This window comes from Phodopus roborovskii, unplaced genomic scaffold, assembly GCF_943737965.1.
Source record: "Phodopus roborovskii unplaced genomic scaffold, PHOROB, whole genome shotgun sequence".
In the NCBI taxonomy this organism is placed as follows: domain Eukaryota; kingdom Metazoa; phylum Chordata; class Mammalia; order Rodentia; family Cricetidae; genus Phodopus; species Phodopus roborovskii.
Window position 1 is genome coordinate 15,594,706 of NW_026126459.1, and position 23,961 is coordinate 15,618,666.

A 23,961-nucleotide genomic window follows, 5' to 3' on the forward strand; every position below is an offset into this window, starting at 1 on the left:
AAATCTAAGCTTACTTGTTGCATACACCAAGTCAATTCATGTGTTCAAGGATGATCTGGGTCATGCGAGATTTGATAATCTCTTGTTGGAGAGAAGAAAGTAGAAATAGAGAAGAATGCAGGAATATAAGAATGATAATTGAAAGCATTAGTAGCCAGATCTGCTCTGCATCAAATCTGATAGACACTATTGTTCACTTTAAAAGCAAACACAGCACCATCAGTTGCAGAGATATCTGAAGCCACAAGCAACGAACAGACCCAGCCTGCAGACAAATCAAGTGAGTATAGGCTGATGGGGGAACTACCAGGCTCTTTACAAGCAAGCCTTCTTCAGGTTCCACTTACTTAAAACTGAAGGGCTGATGAGAATTTAGATGGACATAATGTGTACCAAACAAAAAGGGACAAAGGTGCCATTTTTAGAAGCTTGCTCCTCCCCCACTGAAACAAACTAAAGCTTCTGATAATGTGGCACAAGGTTAGAAAGGTGGAACCAAATGAGCAAAGAAACACTGGATTCATTACTTCTCACGTGACACTGCGGAGATGCTCCAGCTTTCAAGTAGAACAGACAGACTTCAGAGAGGAAGCAGAGAAATGAGTCAACAGTTATGTTCCCCTTCCATTTCAAGAGTTACAAGTCTCTAAAGGAACACCTTGACACTGAGTGTTGTCCTAAGGGAGAGAGAAAGGTTCTGGAGTTGGAGAAGTTGAGATCAGGTCCTAGGTCTGTTGTAAGCTAAACGGGCAAGTTAAATATGCCAAGCAAAATGTCCAACAACTGAACAGGATAAATATTCCCTGCAAATGATTGAGATATATGTTTTTGCAAATATTCAACACCCTTAAAAGAAATGCAAATCAAAACCACTTTGAGATTTTGTTTAACCATTTTCAGAATGGCTAAGATTTTAAAAATGAGAACAAATGCTGTTAGGGATATGTGGAAAGGGGAAACACATATTTACTGCTGGGACAGCAAACTGGTGTAGCACATGATCCAGCTCTACTCTTGGACATCTTCCCAAAAGACTCACACCCTAATACAGAAGTTCTTATCTGTGTTTATTGCCCCTCTATTGATATTAGCCAGGGAATGGAAATAGCCTAGATGTCCATCTATTGATGAATGAATAAAAAAATGTGGCATATTTAGACAATGGACTATTATACTTATGACTCTTCTTAACCACAATAAATACCAGGCACATCTAAGGAATCATCTGGAACGACCACTGGTATGACAGGTGTAAGCACTCCTACAGTGGCGAGGACAACAGCCCTGAGTCCTGGTAAGAGATAATAGACTATAGATAGAGTATCCATATCATGCCCTCATGTCCCTGATGCAAGAGGTGCTTGCCTGCAATCATTCTGAAGGGGGCACTGAAGAAAGGGCTTGGGAGGGGTATGATATTGTGAAATTCTGATTCTTACCCTAAAAATGCATCCACACACACCTAAGGGTGTCAAGAATAATATGAATATCAACTCAACCACATTTCCTGGTTCTAGAGAGTACAGCAATGTCTTCAGGCCACACTACTACCCCTGGAGTCTCCTCAAGCATGGCTTCAACCTCTGCCCACAGCAAATCAGGTGAGTTAAAGAGAAAAGGCTGCAAGTTTTCAGAAATCAAAGGTTTGTGTATGTCTTCACTCATATCCATGGTATTTAGGAAGGGCATGTCTATCTCAGGGACAGGAAGTCCAGTTCCTGCTATATACTTCAGCCAATAGCAGAAGGAGAACTAGATTAGATGGTGTTTCTGTCCTCTCATGCCATTATTGGTGTTCATGTGGGTCCTTAAAATCATGATGATCCTGAGTCTTGCCCTGAGTTTATAGACTCTGACTCTAGAGGCCATGGCTTTCTCTGCCAGCTACAAGTTAGCACCAGCGAGAAAAGTTCAGAATTCTCTTCTTGACAGTGCCATTAATTATGGAACTCTGGAAGAAGGGCCTAGTTTGGCATAAATCTGGAGGCTAGTGGTTTCCAACAAGAAGCTTGCCACTGGGGTCAAATAGATGAATTGTTAAATTACATGGAATCTTAGAAATGGCCAGCAAAGAAGTTGAAGACACATATGAGATGTACTGCTTACAAATTGGGAAGGCTAAGGCAGACGTGGGAGGTACCCACAAATGAATAAGATGCTCAGCAGCAGAGAACACCTTGGCCTGCCACTTTGTCACAACCATCCCATCGTGTGTTTTGAAAGGAACGTCTGGACCATCCACTGGAACAACTAGATCCCCAAGCAGTGAGCTGTCATCAACAGAAGGCAGCACAGGTGAGGAGAGGCCCTGTCCTGGAGAGGCTGAGGCTGTCTGAAAAATGGAAAGTGGTTTGTCCTTACCTTGCTCATTTTACAGAACTGCACTTGAGACTTGTATTTTTAAAAGTGTATGGAAATGTCAACCCAATCTAATATGTAAAGAGATACTTTAAAGAAAAAAACTCACTTTCAGACTTCTTCCTCTTCCTTTTTTTCCATGATAAACAACAGGCACACCCAGTGCAACTTCTGGGACCACCTTGGGAGGGACAGGGAGCAGCACCTCTCTTCCTGCAAGGACAGGAGCCCCAGGCACAGGTAAGACTTCTTCGCTTTTGGTAAAGCCTCAGCACCTCATCCATTCCTGTGATGCCTCAGGTAAGGGTCTGAATATCACCTGAGGGTGTGAGTGAAATTCATAGCAGAGCAAGTGATGCAACAATGTGCTTCCCCATGTTTCATCATTCAACATTATTCATTTACCTGATGATGTCTGGAATTATATGTCTCCAAATCCATATTTTTGATTTCCTTTGAGAAATCAGTGTGTTGCTGAATTATTTGATATCTTTTAGAAAGAAATTGTTATTAGTTTTTAAGGGTAGACACTTTCACCTCATATGAAGAAAAAAAAAGACCATTTGAATTCTTATTCTTAAGAAAATCACCCCTTCAATTTTATTATTCATTAAATTTAACCACAATAAATAACAGGTGTATCACAGACATCTTCTGGAACTACCTCGGGAGAGACAGGGAACAATACTCCTCTACCTTCAAGTACAGAAGCTCCAAGTACAGGTAAATCTCTTTAGTCTTGACAGATGGCTCAGCAGCTCACCCATTCCCATGCTGCCTCAGGTCACAGTCTGAAAATTCAACTTCTATGTGTTAGTAAAATTCATGGCACTGGACAGAGTGCAAGAATGTGTCTTCTCATGTCTGCTCATATTTATGAGGTTGTCTTGAATTATATGAGTCTCCAACATGTTTCATTTTTTTGTTGCAGGGAGCTCAGTAACATCCCCAGGCCACACTACTATCTCTCAAGCCTCCAGTCTATCACAAGCATCTGCCAGCAACCAACCAGGTAAATAAATGGAGGAGGCAGTGAGGTATCAGTTGTAAATAGGAGGGCTGAGTCTATCTCTACTTATGTATATAGGAATGTAGGAAGCACATGTATATTACATGGTTATGAGTCCTCAGATATCAAGTGAGGGGATGGTTATATCACTGTGTATTCCAAAAGGAATGCAGGGATTCCTTGTATATTTAGAGAAAGAAGCATCAGAGAGGACAGCATGAGCTGATGTTTCACTTATTTCTCTTATCTTATTTGGGAATTAGTTTGCTAATGTGTTCTTTAGGAAAATGCTAACCCTGTTCCCTTCCTTGGAGCTTTAAGGACAATGAGTAATTACAGAGAAAGCTTAATATTACTGAATCTAAATTCTGAATGTCCTCTTTATGTGGGTTTTTAAATGTGTTTCCTTAAATGGAGGACCAAGTAAGAAATGCATTTTAAAGACCTGGTTGGTGTAAAAAAGCATCTTAGTACTAAATTAAAATAGATGAATATGAAAGGGGTAGAAATCATACCTCCATGCAAAATCAAATAAACCCAATAAGGATTCTTCCATATCATATGAAATTTACAAAGAGTGAAGCAACAACAGGAAAAATATATACACAGAGAAATTTCACATCAGAAAGCAGTGCTGGCTTTGACTGCTTCATGATCAGGACATTGAGCAACATGAAAGGAATGCCTGGGCCATCAGGAATGTAACACAATCCTGGGCATGTCTGTAAGGATATTAACAGAGTGAAAGGTCAATGTATAGGTACTGGACAACAAATGAGTTTCCATTGTAGACTGGCTATGAAGGGATGAAGGGAAAGGCAGAAGCATGAGAGGATCAGTATTCATCACTCTGCTCCCTAAGTGTGAACACAGTGTGAACAGCTTCCTCATAGTTCCACAGTTCCCTCACCATAACTTCTAAGGCTTCCCTGGAGTGAGAAATTTACATTAATATAAGCAAAATAAACCCCTTCTAAATTTTCCTCTCTGTTAATATATTCGAAGATATGCTCACAATTGTATACCAAACAATAAGCAGTCCCACACAAAATTTTCAGAAGATGGGATGTACATGTCCAAGTATTTGTTTTGAGTCTAGTATTATTTTTGGCACTTCATAGTTTCTAAAAACAGGGACATGAGATGATCTCATGTATCTCATGCTGTTCACTAAAATTAACAGTCTTGGGATATGGGAACCTAAGTATGGTAGAGAAGAGTCAGATGGGCAAAGATCACCACAAGGTCAATGTCACTCCTAAATTGCCACCATTTCTCACTAAGAAATTTGATTATCTCCGTAATTATTGTCTTTGAACTTGAAAAAGTAGACACTTTTATTTGGGTAGACAGAAAGAATGAACATTTCAATTCTTACTCTTAAGAAAAAACTCACTTTCAATATTCTTTCTCAACTTTTTCATCCATGATGGAAAACAGTCACACCTGGTACATCTACAACAACCCTGTCCGGAGGGGAAAGGAGCAGCTCCAATCTTCCTGCAAGTACTGCAGCACCGGGTTCAGGTAAAATATCGTTGTTATTGGAGATGTCTCAACAGCTCATCCATACCACACAGCCTTAGCTGATTGTCTAGAAATATCACCTGAAAGAGTGAAATTCATGGCAGAGCAAGAGATGCCAGAATGTGTCTTACCATTTTATCTTTAAAGTCCATTTATATATCTCATGTTTCTATTTACATAAGCCTCAAAAGCAAAATTATTTGATTTCCTATTAGATATCATTGGGTTGTCAAAAGCATTGTATTCCCTTGAGAAAGTATCTGTCATTAATTTTCACAAGGATAGACACTTTCATTTCAAAAGAGAAAAAAAAAAAGAATCTTAATCCATGTTTTCAGATTATCTGCCTTTAAATTTTCTCATTCATCTTTTTTAACTGTAATATCTATTAGGCAAAACAGGAGCATCATCTGGAACAACATCTGCAGTAGCAGGGAGCAGCACCCCTCAACCTGCAAGTACTGGAGCCCCAGGTTCAGGTAAGTCTCTTTAGCCTTGGCAGATGTCCCATCCACTCCCATGCTGCCTCAGGGGGAGGGTGTGAACATTTGACTTGTATGTGTAAGATTCATAGCAATGGAAGTGGTTAGGTAAACTTCATGGCACTGGATGTGTCTTCTAGGGTCCATTCATATATATATAAGGGTGTGTGGAATCATATGAGTCTCTAATGAGCATTATTTCATCTTCTAGAGAACACAGTAGTAACATCCTCAGTCCACACTACCATCTCTCCAGCCTCTAGTCTGTCCCCAGCTTTGACCACCAGCAGACCAGGTAAGTAAAATGGAAGAGTCTATGAAGTGTCAAGTGTCAAAGGTTGAGTCTATCTCCAAATATATATTTGGGGAATTTGGGATTTTAATGGTATTATATGGCTGTGGGTCCTAAGATATTAAATGATTTTCTGGTTATATCACCTTTTATTCATAAAGAAATGCATGGATTCCTTGTATATTTAGGAAAGAAACATCAGAGAGAACAGAGTAAGCTCATGTTACTCTTATCTTATTCAGTAATTAGGATACTAAATTGTACATTGGTGCAACACTGACCCTGATTCCTTCTAGAAACTTAAGGGCACTGAGTCATTAGGGCAAAATGTTACTATCCTGAATCTTAGTTAACATCTTCTAGAATAATTGTGAATGTCTCCTTTATGCATGTTATTAAATATGTTTACTTATATGTAACACCAAGTCAAAAATATCTTTTAAAGACCTAGATTGTTTGAATTAGCATCTAAGTACAAAATTAAAATAGATGATCATGAAAAAAAGTAGACAATCATATTTCCATGCAATCGGATATATATATGTATATATACATAAATACATACATACATACATACATACATACATACATACATATATATATGAGAGAGAGAGAGAGAGAGAGAGAGAGAGAAAGCATGAGAGAGGGAGAAATTTTACATCATACAGCAGTGTGGGCAGTGGCCATTTCAAGGACATGACATTGAGCATCTTTAAATCAATGCCTGGTTTATAAGTTGTGGGCATTTCTGTGAAAATATTAACAGAGTGAAAGGTCAGTGTATAGGTCTGGATACCATTGAGTTTCCAACTAGCCTGAGTGTGAAAGGCAAAGGGCAGCGTCATGAGAGGACCAGTATTCATCGCTCTGCTTCCTTGGTGTGAACACAGTGTGAACAGGTCCCTCATAGTTCCACAGTTCCCTCTCCACCACTCCCACTTCTATGGCTTCCCTGTTGTGAGGAGATCGCTTGGAAAATCAAAAAAAGAAAAAAAAAATGCCCTTACTCCCTTTCAATCTTCTTCTCAAACTTTTTTAACCTTGCTAAAAAACAGTCACACCTGGTGAATCTACAACAACCCCCTCAGGAGGGAAAGGGAGCAGCTCCACCCTTCCTGCAAGTACTGCAGCCCCGGGTACAGGTAAGCTATCTTTGATTTAGAGATGCCTCAGCAGCTCATCCATACCCACACTGCCTCAGCTGATTGTATAGAAATATCACCTGAATGTGTGAGATTCATGACAAAGCAAGAGATGCCAAAATGTGTCCTACCATTTTATCTTTAATGTCCATTCATATATCTGGTGTTTCAATTCATATCAGCCTCAACACCCAACTCATTTGCATTCCAATTAGCTATCAGTGGGTAGTCAGGTTCATTGTTTTCCCTTGACTAAGTGGTTGTCATTGCATTTTACAAGCCATGGTAAATTCTTACTTTTCATGAGTAGAAAAAAGGACCTTAATCTTAATTCTTAACAATATCTCCCTTTAAATTTTCTCCCTCATGTTTTTAACCATGGTATCTATTAGTCACAACAGGAGCATCATCTGGAACAACATCTGGAGTAGCAGGGAGCAGCACCACCCCTCAACCTTCAAGTACTGGAGCCCCAGGTTCAGGTAAGTCTCTTTAGCCTTGGCAGATGTCCCATCCACTCCCATGCTGCCTCAGGGGAGGGTCTGAACATTTGACTTGTATGTGTGAGTAAGATTCATGGAAATGGAAGTGGTGAGGTAAACTTCATGGCACTGGATGCGGTGCAAGACTGGGTCTTCTCAGGTCCATTCATTTAAATAAGGGTGTGTGGAATGATACTAGTCTCCCATGAGTATAATTTCCTCTCCTAGGGAGCACAGTGACATCCTCAGGCCACACCACCATGTCTCAAGCCTCTAGTCTTTCCCCAGCATCTACCACCAGCAAAACAGGTAAGTAAAATGGAGAAGGCTAAGCGGTGTCAGGTATCAATGGCTGTGACCATCTCTGTCTAACATATGGGAATTTGGGGATTACAGGATGTTACAAGGCTGTGGGTCATCAGTTATGAAATAATGGGCAGGTTAGTTTTCTTTTATTCATAAAGGAATGCATGCAATCCTTGTATATTTACGAAAGAAACATCAGAGTGGACTGCATTAGCTGATGTTTCTCTTTTCTTGTTCAGTAATTAGTTCGCTTATGTGTCTTTGGGGCAATGCTGACCCTGATTCCTTCCTTGGATATGAATGACACTGAGTCATTAGGGCAAAAGCTTACTATCTTGAATCTAAGTTAACACGTAATAGAAAAACAGTGAATATATTCTTTATGCGGGTTATTAAATGTGTTTCCTTATGTGGAGGACCAAGTTACAAATATATTTTAAATACCTAGATTGTGTGAATGACCATCTTAGTAATAACTTTAAATAGATGAATATGAAGGAGGTAGACAATCAAATACCCACGCAGTATCAAACAAACACAGTAAGGTTTCCCCATACCATATGAAATTTACAAAGTATGAAGTAACAATGGGAATTGTGTGTGTGTATGTGTGTGTGTGTGCCTGGACCATCAGATGGAACACAATTCTGGGCATACCTGTGAGGATATTAACAGAGTGAAATGTCAGTGTATGGGTCCAGGACACCACTGAGTTTCCCTGCTAGACTGACTGTGAAAGGCAAAGGGCAGCAGCACGAGAGGACCAGTATTCATCACTCTGTCCTCAGTGTGAACACAGTGTGAACAGGTTCCTCATAGTTGCACAGTTCCCTCTCCACCACTCCCACTTCTTTTGCTGCAGTATCATGAGGAATTTACTTAAAAATATCAGCAAAATAAACCCCTTATACATTTTCCTCTCTTGGAATATGTTTGGAACTATTCTCAGAACTATGTGCCAAACAATAAGCAGTCCCACACAAAGTTTTCAGAAGGGGGGATGTACAATGCTAAGTATTTGCTTGGGGTCTAATGTTATTTTTGGCACTTCATAGTTTCTAAAAAATAGGGACATAACATGATCTCATGTATCTCATCCTGTTTACTAAAATGAACAGTCTTCGGATATGGGAACCTAAGGTTGGTAGAGAAGAATAAGGTGGGCAAAGATCACAGCAGGTCTTAAGTCACTCCTAAATTGCCAACATTTCTCACTAAGGAATTTGATTATCTCTATAATTATTGTCTTTTAACCTGAAAGAGTGAACACTTCTATTTGGGTAGACGAAAACAATGAACATTTCAATTCTTACTATTAAGAAAAACCTCCCTTCCAATCTTCTTTCTCACTGTTTAACCTTGATGGGAATCAGTCACACCTGGTGCATCTACAGCAATCCGGTCTGGAGAGGAAGGGAGCAGCTCCACTCTTCCTGCAAGTACTGCAGCCCCGGGTTCAGGTAAGCTACCTTTGGTTTGGAGATGTCTCAGCAGCTCATCCATACCCATACTGCTTCAGCTGATAGTATAAAAATATCACATGAATGAGTGAAATTCATGGCAGAGCAGGTGATGACATAATGTGTCTTACCATTTTATCTTTAAAGTCCACTTATATATCTGGTGTTTCAATTTATATAAGCCTCAACACCAAAATTACTTGATTTCCTATTAGATATCAGTGGGTTGTCAAATTCATTGTATTTCCTTAAGAAAGTATTTGTCATTAAATTTCACAAGGGTATATACTTTCATTTCATAATAGAAAAAAAGAATCTTACTCCATGTTCTTCAGGTTATCTGACTTTAAATTTTCTCATTCATCTTTTTAACCATGATATCTATTAGGCACAACAGGAGCATCATCTGGAACAACATCTGGAATAGCACGGAGCAGCACCCCTCAACCTGCAAGTACTGGAGCCCCAGGTTCAGGTAAGTCTCTTTAGCCCTGGCAGATGTCCCATCCACTCCCATGCTGCCTCAGGGGAGGGTCTGAACATTTGACTTGTATGTGTGAGTAAGATTCATGGCAATGGAATTGGTGAGGTAAACTTCAAGGCACTGGATGCGGTACAAGACTGTGTCTTCTCAGGTCCATTCATATAAATAAGGGTGTGTGGAACGATAAGAGTCTGTAATGAGCATGATTTCCTCTCCTAGGGAGCACAGTGACATCCTCAGGCAACACTACCATGTCTCAAGCCTCCAGTCTTTCCCCAGCCTCTACCACCAGCAAAACAGGTAAGTAAAATGGAGAAGGCTAAGCGGTGTCAGGTATCAATGACTGTGTCCATCTCTTTCTATACATATGGTAATTTGGGAATTACAGGATGTTACAAGTTTGTGGGTAGTCAGTTATGAAATGATGGGCAGGTTAAATCTTCTTTTATTCATAAAGGAATGCATGGAATCCTTGTATATTTACAAAAGAAACATCAGAGTGGACTGCATTAGCTGATGTTTCTCTTTTATTCAGTAATTAGTTCACTTATGTGTACTTTGGGGCAATACTGACCCTGATTCCTTCCTTGGATATGAATTACACTGAGTCATTAGGGTAAAAGCTTACTATCTTGAATCTAAGTTAACATCTCTTTGAACAATTATGGATTTCTTCTTTATGCAGGTTATTAAATATGTTTCCTTGTATTGAGGACCAAGTCAGACGTATATTTTAAAACCCTAGTTGTTTGAATAGGCATCTTATTACCACATTAAATTAGATGCATATCAAGGAGGTAAACAATCTTATTTCCATGAGGAATCAAATAAAACTAGGAAGGGTTTCTCCATATCATCTGAAATTTGCATAAAATGAAGCAACAATAGGAAAAATACAAAAATAAATGAAGAAAATTGACCTCAGAAAGCAGTGTATACTATGGCTGCTTCATGATTATAACTTTGAGTGTCTTAGAAAAGACTGACTGGACCATCGAATGGAACACATTTCTGGGCGTATCTGTGAGGATGTGAACAGAGTGAATGTCATTGTATAGTTACAGGACAACCAATGTGTTTCCCCGCTAGACTGACTGTGAAAGGGAAAAGGCAGAATCATGGGAGGACCAGTATTCAAAACTCTGCTTCCTCAATGTGAACACAGTGTGATCAGTTTCCTCACAGTCCCACACTTCCCTCTACACCACAACCACAACCACATCTATAATTTCCCTGTTGTGAGGAATTTGTCTCCAATTGTGAGCAAAATAAATCCCTTTTATTCCCCCCCCCCCATTAATATCATCCAAGATAGGCACAGAATTATATTCTAAACAATAAAAGTCCCACATCATATTTGCAGAACATAATATGTACATTGCCAAGTATGTGTTTTGGGTCTAGTATTATTTTAGCCCTGCCAAGTTCCTAAAAATGGGGACATGCTATGATCTCGTGCATCTTCATGCTTTTTAGTACAATTTAATGTCTTGAGATGTGAGAGAAAAAGTATATTGGGTCGTCAGGTGGGCAAAGATCCCCCACAGGGTCTTAAGTCACTTGTAAAATGGCTGACATTTATCTGTGAGGAATTTGCCTTATCTTCATAACATAAGAGTGGACAGTTTGATTTGGTTAGAGGAAAAGAAAGACCCTTTCAATCCTTAAGAAAAAACTGCCTTTTAATCTTCTCTCTCATGTTTTTTAACCATGATGAAAATCAGGCACACCTGGTGTATCTACTGCAACCACCTCAGGAGGAACAGGGAGGAGATCCACTCTTCCTGCAAGTACTGGATCTCCAGGTTCAGGTAAAATTGTGGGAAGCTGTCTTTTTGGGGCCTCAGTCAGTGATAGCCAATTTGCTCCTGGTTCGTACCTGAGATGGGGATTGTGGATTGAGAAAGTGTATATCTCAAGAGAAAGACAAAGACAAAGGATAGAGTCAGCAGTCCCATCCAGTGCATACCGAACCGCCTCTAGTTTATAATACAACATTCTAAGTCTAAGGGGGAGGGGCATTGCAGAAGACTTCTAGTATCATGTATAAGAAGCAAACAGACTTCTCTAAATTCTCCAGGCATTTGGTACTTACACCTATTATCTGGCCTTCAGGGTCAAGAGTAAACACACCCAAGCCCAAGTCTGTTGTTGTTTAGATAAGACATCTGCTACCAAAGCAGAAACATCCTCTAGTAGCCAATCCTTAGACCTTTTGGTCTTTTTACTTATAAAAGTCAGTTTTGAACTCTCTGACATTGAGGCCAGTTGAAGTGGTCCCATCTTTATGGGCCCCAACATAAGTCTACTTTGCTTTGGAGATGTCTCAGCAGCTCATCCATACCCATGCTGCCTTAGGTGATGGTTTAGAAATATCAGCTGAATGTGTTTGTGTGAGTGAATTAATGGCAGAGCAAGCAATGCCAGAATGTGTCTCCCCATGTTTTATTATTCAAGTCCATTCATATATCTGGGGTTTCTGGATTCATATAGGTCTCAACATTCATATCAGGGTGTTTTCAAATTCATTGCTTTGGCTTGAGACAGTATTTGACATTAAATTTCACAAGGGTAAATACTTTCATTTGATAAGAGGAAAAAAGAATGTTAATACTTATTCTTAACAATATCTCCCTTTAAATGTTTTGCACCATATTTGCACCATTCATATTTTGCACCATGATATCTATTAGGCACAACAGGATCATCATCTGGAACAACATCTGGAGTAGCAGGGAGCAGCACCCCTCAACCTGCAAGTACTGGAGCCCCAGGTTCAGGTAAGTCTCTTTAGCCTTGGCAGATGTCCCATCCACTCCCATGCGGCCTCAGGGGGAGGGTGTGAACATTTGACTTGTATGTGTAAGATTCATAGCAATGGAAGTGGTTAGGTAAACTTCATGGCACTGGATGTGTCTTCTAGGGTCCATTCATATATATATAAGGGTGTGTGGAATCATATGAGTCTCTAATGAGCATTATTTCATCTTCTAGAGAACACAGTAGTAACATCCTCAGTCCACACTACCATCTCTCCAGCCTCTAGTCTGTCCCCAGCTTTGACCACCAGCAGACCAGGTAAGTAAAATGGAAGAGTCTATGAAGTGTCAAGTGTCAAAGGTTGAGTCTATCTCCAAATATATATTTGGGGAATTTGGGATTTTAATGGTATTATATGGCTGTGGGTCCTAAGATATTAAATGATTTTCTGGTTATATCACCTTTTATTCATAAAGAAATGCATGGATTCCTTGTATATTTAGGAAAGAAACATCAGAGAGAACAGAGTAAGCTCATGTTACTCTTATTCAGTAATTAGGATACTAAATTGTACATTGGTGCAACACTGACCCTGCTTCCTTCTAGGAACTTAAGGGCACTGAGTCATTAGGGCAAAATGTTACTATCCTGAATCTTAGTTAACATCTTCTAGAATAATTGTGAATGTCTCCTTTATGCATGTTATTAAATATGTTTACTTATATGTAACACCAAGTCAAAAATATCTTTTAAAGACCTAGATTGTTTGAATTAGCATCTAAGTACAAAATTAAAATAGATGATCATGAAAAAAAGTAGACAATCATATTTCCATGCAATCGGATATATATATGTATATATACATAAATACATACATACATACATACATACATATATATATATATGTATATATGAGAGAGAGAGAGAAAGCATGAGAGAGGGAGAAATTTTACATCATACAGCAGTGTGGGCAGTGGCCATTTCAAGGACATGACATTGAGCATCTTTAAATCAATGCCTGGTTTATAAGTTGTGGGCATTTCTGTGAAAATATTAACAGAGTGAAAGGTCAGTGTATAGGTCTGGATACCATTGAGTTTCCAACTAGCCTGAGTGTGAAAGGCAAAGGGCAGCGTCATGAGAGGACCAGTATTCATCGCTCTGCTTCCTTGGTGTGAACACAGTGTGAACAGGTCCCTCATAGTTCCACAGTTCCCTCTCCACCACTCCCACTTCTATGGCTTCCCTGTTGTGAGGAGATCGCTTGGAAAATCAAAAAAGAAAAAAAAATGCCCTTACTCCCTTTCAATCTTCTTCTCAAACTTTTTTAACCTTGCTAAAAAACAGTCACACCTGGTGAATCTACAACAACCCCCTCAGGAGGGAAAGGGAGCAGCTCCACTCTTCCTGCAAGTACTGCAGCCCCGGGTACAGGTAAGCTATCTTTGATTTAGAGATGCCTCAGCAGCTCATCCATACCCACACTGCCTCAGCTGATTGTATAGAAATATCACCTGAATGTGTGAGATTCATGACAAAGCAAGAGATGCCAAAATGTGTCCTACCATTTTACCTTTAATGTCCATTCATATATCTGGTGTTTCAATTCATATCAGCCTCAAAACCCAACTCATTTGCTTTCCAATTAGCTATCAGTGGGTATTCAGGTTCATTGTTTTCCCTTGACTGAGTGGTTGTCATTGCATTTTACAAGCCATGGTAAATACTTACTTTTCATGAGTAGAAAAAAGGACCTTAATCTTAATTCTTAACAATATCTCCCTTTAAATTTTCTCCCTCATGTTTTTAACCATGGTATCTATTAGTCACAACAGGAGCATCATCTGGAACAACATCAGGAGTAGCAGGGAGCAGCACCACCCCTCAACCTTCAAGTACTGGAGCCCAAGGTTCAGGTAAGTCTCCTTAGCCTTGGCAGATGTCCCATCCACTCCCATGCTGCCTCAGGGGAGGGTCTGAACATTTGACTTGTATGTGTGAGTAAGATTCATGGCAATGGAATTGGTGAGGTAAACTTCATGGCACTGGGTGCGGTACAAGTCTGTGTCTTCTCATGTCCATTCATATAAATAAGGGTGTGTGGAACGATAAGAGTCTGTAATGAGCATGATTTCCTCTCCTAGGGAGCACAGTGACATCCTCAGGCCACACCACCATGTCTCAAGCCTCTAGTCTTTCCCCAGCATCTACCACCAGCAAAACAGGTAAGTAAAATGGAGAAGGCTAAGCGGTGTCAGGTATCAATGACTGTGTCCATCTCTTTCTATACATATGGTAATTTGGGAATTACAGGATGTTACCAGGTTGTGGGTAGTCAGTTATGAAATGATGGGCAAGGAATGCATGGAATCCTTGTATATTTACGAAAGAAACATCAGAGTGGACTGCATTAGCTGATATTTCTCTTTTCTTGTTCAGTAATTAGTTCACGTATGTGTCTTTGGGGCAATGCTGACCCTGATTCCTTCCTTGGATATGAATGACACTGAGTCATTAGGGAAAAAGGTTACTATCTTGAATCTAAGTTAACACGTAATAGAAAAATAGTGAATATATTCTTTATGCAGGTTACTAAATGTGTTTCCTTATGTGGAGGACCAAGTTACAAATATATTTTAAATACTTAGATTGTGTGAATGGCCATCTTAGTAATAACTTTAAATAGATGAATATGAAGGAGGTAGACAATCAAATACCCACGCAGTATCAAACAAACACAGTAAGGGTTCCCCATACCATATGAAATTTACAAAGTATGAAGTAACAATAGGAATTGTGTGTGTGTATGTGTGTGTGTGCCTGGACCATCAGATGGAACACAATTCTGGGCATACCTGTGACGATATTAACAGATTGAAATGTCAGTGTATGGGTCCAGGACACCACTGAGTTCCCATGCTACACTGACTGTGAAAGGCAAAGGGCAGCAGCACGAGAGGACCAGTATTCATCACTCTGTCCTCAGTGTGAACACAGTGTGAACAGGTTCCTCAAAGTTTCACAGTTCCCTCTCTACCACTCCCACTTCTTTTGGTGCAGTATCATGAGGAATTTGCTTAAATATATCAGCAAAATAAACCCCTTATACATTTTCCTCTCTTGGAATATGTTTGAAAATATTCTCAGAATTATGTGCCAAACAATAAGCAGTCCCACACAAAGTTTTCAGAAGGTGGGATGTACAAAGCTAAGTAGTTGCTTGGGGTCTAATGTTATTTTTGGCACTTCATAGTTTCTAAAAAATAGGGACATAACATGATCTCATGTATCTCATCCTGTTTACTAAAATGAACAGTCTTGGGATATGGGAACCTAAGGTTGGTAGAGAAGAATAAGGTGGGCAAAGATCACAGCAGGTTTTAAGTCACTCCTAAATTGCCAACATTTCTCACTAAGGAATTTGATTATCTCTATAATTATTGTCTTTTAACCTGAAAGAGTGGACACTTCTATTTGGGTAGACAAAAACAATGAACATTTCAATTCTTACTATTAAGAAAAACCTCCCTTCCAATCTTCTTTCTCACTGTTTAACCTTGATGGGAATCAGTCACACCTGGTGCATCTACAGCAATCCGGTCTGGAGAGGAAGGGAGCAGCTCCACTCTTCCTGCAAATACTGCAGCCCAGGGTTCAGGTAAGCTATCTTTGGTTTGGAGATGTCTCAGCAGCTCATCCATACCCATACTGCCTCAGCTGATAGTATAAAAATATCTCATGAATGAGTGAAATTCATGGCAGAGCAGGTGATGACATAATGTGTCTTATCATTTTATCTTTAAAGTCCATTTATATATCTGGTGTTTCAATTTATATAAGCCTCAACACCAAAATTACATGATTTCCTATTAGATATCAGTGGGTTGTCAAATTCATTGTATTTCCTTAAGAAAGTATTTGTCATTAAATTTCACAAGGGTATATACTTTCATTTCATAACAGAAAAAAAGAATCTTACTCCATGTTCTTCAGATTATCTGACTTTAAATTTTCTCATTCATCTTTTTAACCATGATATCCATTAGGCACAACAGGAGCATCATCTAGAACAACATCTGGAATCACACGGAGCAGCACCCCTCAACCTGCAAGTACTGGAGCCCCAGGTTCAGGTAAGTCTCTTTAGCCCTGGCAGATGTCCCATCCACTCCCATGCTGCCTCAGGGGAGGGTCTGAACATTTGACTTGTATGTGTGAGTAAGATTCATGGCAATGGAAGTGGTGAGGTAAACTTCATGGCACTGGATGCGGTGCAAGACTGTGTCTTCTCAGGTCCATTCATATAAATAAGGGTGTGTGGAACGATAAGAGTCTGTAATGAGCATGATTTCCTCTCCTAGGGAGCACAGTGACATCCTCAGGCCACACTACCATGTCTCAAGCCTCCAGTCTTTCCCCAGCATCTACCACCAGCAAAACAGGTAAGTAAAATGGAGAAGGCTAAGCGGTGTCAGGTATCAATGACTGTGTCCATCTCTTTCTATACATATGGTAATTTGGGAATTACAGGATGTTACAAGGTTGTGGGTAGTCAGTTATGAAATGATGGGCAGGTTAAATCTTCTTTTATTTATAAAGGAATGCATGGAATCCTTGTATATTTACAAAAGAAACATCAGAGTGGACTGCATTAGCTGATGTTTCTCTTTTATTCAGTAATTAGTTCACTTATGTGTACTTTGGGTTAATGCTGACCCTGATACCTTCCTTGGATATGAATGACACTGAGTCATTAGGTTAAAAGTTTACTATCTTGAATCTAAGTTAACATCTCTTTGAACAATTATGGATTTCTTCTTTATGCAGGTTATTAAATATGTTTCCTTGTATTGAGGACCAAGTCTGAAGTATATTTTAAAACCCTAGTTGTTTGAATAGGCATCTTATTACCACATTAAATTAGATACATATCAAGGAGGTAAACAATCTTATTTCCATGAGGAATCAAATAAAACTAGGAATAGTTTCTCCATATCATCTGAAATTTGCATAAAATGAAGCAACAATAGGAAAAATACAAAAATAAATGAAGAAAGTTGACCTCAGAAGGCAGTGTATACTATGGCTGCTTCATGATTTTAACTTTGAGTGTCTTAGAAAAGACTGACTGGACCATCGAATGAAACACATTTCTGGGCATATCTGTGAGGATGTGAACAGAGTGAATGTCAGTGTATAGGTACAGGACAACCAGTGTGTTTCCCTGCTAGACTGACTTTGAAAGGGAAAGGGCAGAAGCATGGGAGGACCAGTATTCATCACTCTGCTTCCTCAGTGTGAACACAGTGTGATCAGTTTCCTCACAGTCCCACACTTCCCTCTATACCACTCCACAACCACAACTATAATTTCCCTGTTGTGAGGAATTTATCTCCAATTGTGAGCAAAATAAATCCCTTTTATTCCCCCCCTCCATTAATATCATCCAAGATAGGCAACGAATTATATTCTAAACAATAAAAGACCCACATCAAATTTGCAGAACATAATATGTACATTGCCCAGTATGTGTTTTGGGTCTAGTATTATTTTAGCCATGCCAAGTTCCTAAAATTGGGGACATGCCATGATCTCATGCATCTTCATGCTTTTTAGTACAATTTAATGTCTTGAGATGTGAGAGCCTAAAAGTATGTTGGGTCAGTCAGGTGGACAAAAATCCCCCACAGGGTCTTAAGTCACTTGTAAAATGGCTGACATTTATCTGTGAGGAATTTGCCTTATCTTCATAACGTAAGAGTGGACAGTTTGATTTGGTTAGAGGAAAAGAAAGACCCTTTCAATCCTTAAGAAAAAAACTGCCTTTTAATCTTCTCTCTCATGTTTTTTAACCATGATGAAAATCAGGCACACCTGGTGTATCTACTGCAACCACCTTAGGAGGGACAGGGAGCAGATCCACTCTTCATGCAAGTACTGGATCTCCTGGTTCAGGTAAAATTGTGGGAAGCTGTCTTTTTGGGGCCTCAGTCAGTGATAGCCAATTTGCTCCTGGTTCGTACCTGAGATGGGGATTGTGGATTGAGAAAGAAAAAGACAAAGGATAGAGTCAGCAGTCCCATCCAGTGAATACTGAACCACCTCTAGTTTATAATACAACATTCTAAGTCTAAGGGGGAGGGGCATTGCAGAAGACTTCTAGTATCATGTATAAGAAGCAAACAGACTTCTCTAAATTCTCCAGGCATTTGGTACTTACACCTATTATCTGGCCTTCAGGGTCAAGAGTAAAAACACCCAAGCCCAAGTCTGTTGTTATTTAGATAAGACATCTGCTACCAAAGCAGAAACATCCTCTAGTAGCCAATCCTTAGACCTTTTGGTCTTTTTACTTATAAAAGTCAGTTTTGAACTCTCTGACATTGAGGCCAGTTGAAGTGGTCCCATCTTTATGGGCCCCAACATAAGTCTACTTTGCTTTGGAGATCTCTCAGCAGCTCATCCATACCCATGCTGCCTTAGGTGATGGTTTAGAAATATCAGCTGAATGTGTTTGTGTGAGTGAATTAATGGCAGAGCAAGCAATGCCAGAATGTGTCTCCCCATGTTTTATTATTCAAGTCCATTCATATATCTGGGGTTTCTGGATTCATATAGGTCTCAACATTCATATCAGGGTGTTTTCAAATTCATTGCTTTGGCTTGAGACAGTATTTGACATTAAATTTCACAAGGGTAAATACTTTCATTTGATAAGAGGAAAAAAGAATGTTAATACTTATTCTTAACAATATCTCCCTTTAAATGTTTTGCACCATATTTGCACCATTCATATTTTGCACCATGATATCTATTAGGCACAACAGGATCATCATCTGGAACAACATCTGGAGTAGCAGGGAGCAGCACCCCTCAACCTGCAAGTACTGGAGCCCCAGGTTCAGGTAAGTCTCTTTAGCCTTGGCAGATGTCTCATCCACTCCCATGCTGCCTCAGGGGGAGGGTGTGAACATTTGATTTGTATGTGTAAGATTCATAGCAATGGAAGTGGTTAGGTAAACTTCATGGCACTGGATGTGTCTTCTAGGGTCCATTCATATATATAAGGGTGTGTGGAATCATATGAGTCTCTAATGAGCATTATTTCATCTTCTAGAGAACACAGTAGTAACATCCTCAGTCCACACTACCATCTCTCCAGCCTCTAGTCTGTCCCCAGCTTTGACCACCAGCAGACCAGGTAAGTAAAATGGAAGAGTCTCTGAAGTGTCAAGTGTCAAAGGTTGAGTCTATCTCCAAATATATTTTTGGGGAATTTGGGATTTTAATGGTATTATATGGCTGTGGGTCCTAAGATATTAAATGATTTTCTGGTTATATCACCTTTTATTCATAAAGAAATGCATGGATTCCTTGTATATTTAGGAAAGAAACATCAGAGAGGACAGAGTAAGCTCATGTTACTCTTATCTTATTCAGTAATTAGGATACTAAATTGTACATTGGTGCAACACTGACCCTGATTCCTTCTAGGAACTTAAGGGCACTGAGTCATTAGGGCAAAATGTTACTATCCTGAATCTTAGTTAACATCTTCTAGAATAATTGTGAATGTCTCCTTTATGCATGCTATTAAATATGTTTACTTATATGTAACACCAAGTCAAAAATATCTTTTAAAGACCTAGATTGTTTGAATTAGCATCTAAGTACAAAATTAAAATAGATGATCATGAAAAAAAGTAGACAATCATATTTCCATGCAATCGGATATATATATGTATATATACATAAATACATACATACATACATACATACATATATATATATATGTATATATGAGAGAGAGAGAGAAAGCATGAGAGAGGGAGAAATTTTACATCATACAGCAATGTGGGCAGTGGCCATTTCAAGGACATGACATTGAGCATCTTTAAATCAATGCCTGGTTTATAAGTTGTGGGCATTTCTGTGAAAATATTAACAGAGTGAAAGGTCAGTGTATAGGTCTGGATACCATTGAGTTTCCAACTAGCCTGAGTGTGAAAGTCAAAGGGCAGCGTCATGAGAGGACCAGTATTCATCGCTCTGCTTCCTTGGTGTGAACACAGTGTGAACAGGTCCCTCATAGTTCCACAGTTCCCTCTCCACCACTCCCACTTCTATGGCTTCCCTGTTGTGAGGAGATCGCTTGGAAAATCAAAAAAGAAAAAAAAAATGCCCTTACTCCCTTTCAATCTTCTTCTCAACTTTATTAACCTTGCTAAAAAACAGTCACACCTGGTGAATCTACAACAACCCCCTCAGGAGGGAAAGGGAGCAGCTCCACTCTTCCTGCAAGTACTGCAGCCCCGGGTACAGGTAAGCTATCTTTGATTTAGAGATGCCTCAGCAGCTCATCCATACCCACACTGCCTCAGCTGATTGTATAGAAATATCACCTGAATGTGTGAGATTCATGACAAAGCAAGAGATGACAAAATGTGTCCTACCATTTTATCTTTAATGTCCACTCATATATCTGGTGTTTCAATTCATATCAGCCTCAACACCCAACTCATTTGCTTTCCAATTAGCTATCAGTGGGTAGTCAGCTTCATTGTTTTCCCTTGACTGAGTGGTTGTCATTGCATTTTACAAGCCATGGTAAATTCTTACTTTTCATGAGTAGAAAAAAGGACCTTAATCTTAATTCTTAACAATATCTCCCTTTAAATTTTCTCCCTCATGTTTTTAACCATGGTATCTATTAGTCACAACAGGAGCATCATCTGGAACAACATTAGGAGTATCAGGGAGCAGCACCACCCCTCAACCTTCAAGTACTGGAGCCCCAGGTTCAGGTAAGTCTCTTTAGCCTTGGCAGATGTCCCATCCACTCCCATGCTGCCTCAGGGGAGGGTCTGAACATTTGACTTGTATGTGTGAGTAAGATTCATGGAAATGGAAGTGGTGAGGTAAACTTCATGGCACTGGATGCGGTGCAAGACTGGGTCTTCTCAGGTCCATTCATTTAAATAAGGGTGTGTGGAATGATACTAGTCTCCCATGAATATAATTTCCTCTCCTAGGGAACACAGTGACATCCTCAGGCCACACCACCATGTCTCAAGCCTCTAGTCTTTCCCCAGCATCTACCACCAGCAAAACAGGTAAGTAAAATGGAGAAGGCTAAGCGGTGTCAGGTATCAATGGCTGTGACCATCTCTGTCTAACATATGGGAATTTGGGGATTACAGGATGTTACAAGGCTGTGGGTCATCAGTTATGAAATAATGGGCAGGTTAGTTTTCTTTTATTCATAAAGGAATGCATGGAATCCTTGTATATTTACGAAAGAAACATCAGAGTGGACTGCATTAGCTGATGTTTCTCTTTTCTTATTCAGTAATTAGTTCGCTTATGTGTCTTTGGGGCAATGCTGACCCTGATTCCTTCCTTGGATATGAATGACACTGAGTCATTAGGGCAAAAGCTTACTATCTTGAATCTAAGTTAACACGTAATAGAAAAACAGTGAATATATTCTTTATGCGGGTTATTAAATGTGTTTCCTTATGTGGAGGACCAAGTTACAAATATATTTTAAATACCTAGATTGTGTGAATGACCATCTTAGTAATAACTTTAAATAGATGAATATGAAGGAGGTAGACAATCAAATACCCACGCAGTATCAAACAAACACAGTAAGGGTTCCCCATACCATATGAAATTTACAAAGTATGAAGTAACAATAGGAATTGTGTGTGTGTATGTGTGTGTGTGTGCCTGGACCATGAGATGGAACACAGTTCTGGGCATACCTGTGAGGATATTAACAGATTGAAATGTCAGTGTATGGGTCCAGGACACCACTGAGTTTTCATGCTAGACTGACTGTGAAAGGCAAAGGGCAGCAGCACGAGAGGACCAGTATTCATCACTCTGCTTCCTCAGTGTGAACACAATGTGAGCAGGTTCCTCATAGTTCCACAGTTCCCTCTCCACCACTCCCACTTCTTTTGCTGCAGTATCATGAGGAATTTACTTAAAAATATCAGCAAAATAACCCCCTTATAAATTTTCCTCTCTTGGAATATGCTTGAAAATATTATCAGAATTAAGTGCCAAACAATAAGCAGTCCCACACAAAGTTTTCAGAAGGGGGGATGTACAATGCTAAGTATTTGCTTGGGGTCTAATGTTATTTTTGGCACTTCATAGTTTCTAAAAAATAGGGACATGGCATTATCTCATGTATCTCATCCTGTTTACTAAAATGAACAGTCTTCGGATATGGGAACCTAAGGTTGGTAGAGAAGAATAAGGTGGCAAAGATCACAGCAGTCACTCCTAAATTGCCAACATTTCTCACTAAGGAATTTGATTATCTCTATAATTATTGTCTTTTAACCAGAAAGAGTGAACACTTCTATTTGGGTACACGAAAACAATGAATATTTCAATTCTTACTATTAAGAAAAACCTCCCTTCCAATCTTCTTTCTCACTGTTTAACCTTGATGGGAATCAGTCACACCTGGTGCATCTACAGCAATCCGGTCTGGAGAGGAAGGGAGCAGCTCCACTCTTCCTGCAAGTACTGCAGCCCCGGGTTCAGGTAAGCTATCTTTGGTTTGGAGATGTCTCAGCAGCTCATCCATACCCATACTGCCTCAGCTGATAGTATAAAAATATCACATGAATGAGTGAAATTCATGGCAGAGCAGGTGATGACATAATGTGTCTTACCATTTTATATTTAAAGTCCACTTATATATCTGGTGTTTCAATTTATATAAGCCTCAACACCAAAATTACTTGATTTCCTATTAGATATCAGTGGGTTGTCAAATTCATTGTATTTCCTTAAGAAAGTATTTGTCATTAAATTTCACAAGGGTATATACTTTCATTTCATAACAGAAAAAAAGAATCTTACTCCATGTTCTTCAGGTTATCTGAATTTAAATTTTCTCATTCATCTTTTTAACCATGATATCTATTAGGCACAACAGGAGCATCATCTGGAACACCATCTGGAATAGCACGGAGCAGCACCCCTCAACCTGCAAGTACTGGAGCCCCAAGTTCAGGTAAGTCTCTTTAGCCCTGGCAGATGTCCCATCCACTCCCATGCTGCCTCAGGGGAGGGTCTGAACATTTGACTTGTATGTGTGAGTAAGATTCATGGCAATGGAAGTGGTGAGGTAAACTTCAAGGCACTGGATGCGGTGCAAGACTGTGTCTTCTCAGGTCCATTCATATAAATAAGGGTGTGTGGAATGATAAGAGTCTGTAATGAGCATGATTTCCTCTCCTAGGGAGCACAGTGACATCCTCGGGCCACACTACCATGTCTCAAGCCTCCAGTCTTTCCCCAGCATCTACCACCAGCAAAACAGGTAAGTAAAATGGAGAAGGCTAAGCGGTGTCAGGTATCAATGACTGTGTCCATCTCTGTGTATACATATGGAATTTGGGAATTACAGGATGTTACAAGGTTGTGGGTAGTCAGTTATGAAATGATGGGCAGGTTAAATCTTCTTTTATTCATAAAGGAATGCATGGAATCCTTGTATATTTACAAAAGAAACATCAGAGTGGACTGCATTAGCTGATGTTTCTCTTTTATTCAGTAATTAGTTCACTTATGTGTACTTTGGGGCAATGCTGACCCTGATTCCTTCCTTGGATATGAATGACACTGAGTCATT

At 39.5% G+C, this 23,961-nt stretch overlaps 1 protein-coding gene across 1 annotated transcript in view; it reads left to right on the top strand.

The window, feature by feature from the left end:
• Positions 1-23,961, top strand: part of Muc19 (mucin 19, oligomeric) — a 206,712-nt gene that overhangs the window by 61,135 nt on the left and 121,616 nt on the right. The window contains exons 40-66 of the mRNA XM_051189114.1: positions 1,518-1,601; positions 2,512-2,658; positions 3,290-3,370; positions 5,287-5,373; positions 5,588-5,671; positions 6,724-6,810; positions 7,203-7,292; positions 7,521-7,601; positions 8,993-9,058; positions 9,447-9,533; positions 9,762-9,842; positions 12,236-12,322; positions 12,537-12,620; positions 13,650-13,736; positions 14,129-14,218; positions 14,447-14,527; positions 15,895-15,960; positions 16,349-16,435; positions 16,664-16,744; positions 19,121-19,207; positions 19,420-19,503; positions 20,538-20,624; positions 21,017-21,106; positions 21,335-21,415; positions 22,800-22,865; positions 23,254-23,340; positions 23,569-23,649. Coding sequence (XP_051045071.1) covers positions 1,518-1,601; positions 2,512-2,658; positions 3,290-3,370; positions 5,287-5,373; positions 5,588-5,671; positions 6,724-6,810; positions 7,203-7,292; positions 7,521-7,601; positions 8,993-9,058; positions 9,447-9,533; positions 9,762-9,842; positions 12,236-12,322; positions 12,537-12,620; positions 13,650-13,736; positions 14,129-14,218; positions 14,447-14,527; positions 15,895-15,960; positions 16,349-16,435; positions 16,664-16,744; positions 19,121-19,207; positions 19,420-19,503; positions 20,538-20,624; positions 21,017-21,106; positions 21,335-21,415; positions 22,800-22,865; positions 23,254-23,340; positions 23,569-23,649 — 2,301 coding nt within the window. The remainder of the gene's footprint in view (positions 1-1,517; positions 1,602-2,511; positions 2,659-3,289; positions 3,371-5,286; positions 5,374-5,587; positions 5,672-6,723; positions 6,811-7,202; positions 7,293-7,520; positions 7,602-8,992; positions 9,059-9,446; positions 9,534-9,761; positions 9,843-12,235; positions 12,323-12,536; positions 12,621-13,649; positions 13,737-14,128; positions 14,219-14,446; positions 14,528-15,894; positions 15,961-16,348; positions 16,436-16,663; positions 16,745-19,120; positions 19,208-19,419; positions 19,504-20,537; positions 20,625-21,016; positions 21,107-21,334; positions 21,416-22,799; positions 22,866-23,253; positions 23,341-23,568; positions 23,650-23,961) is intronic.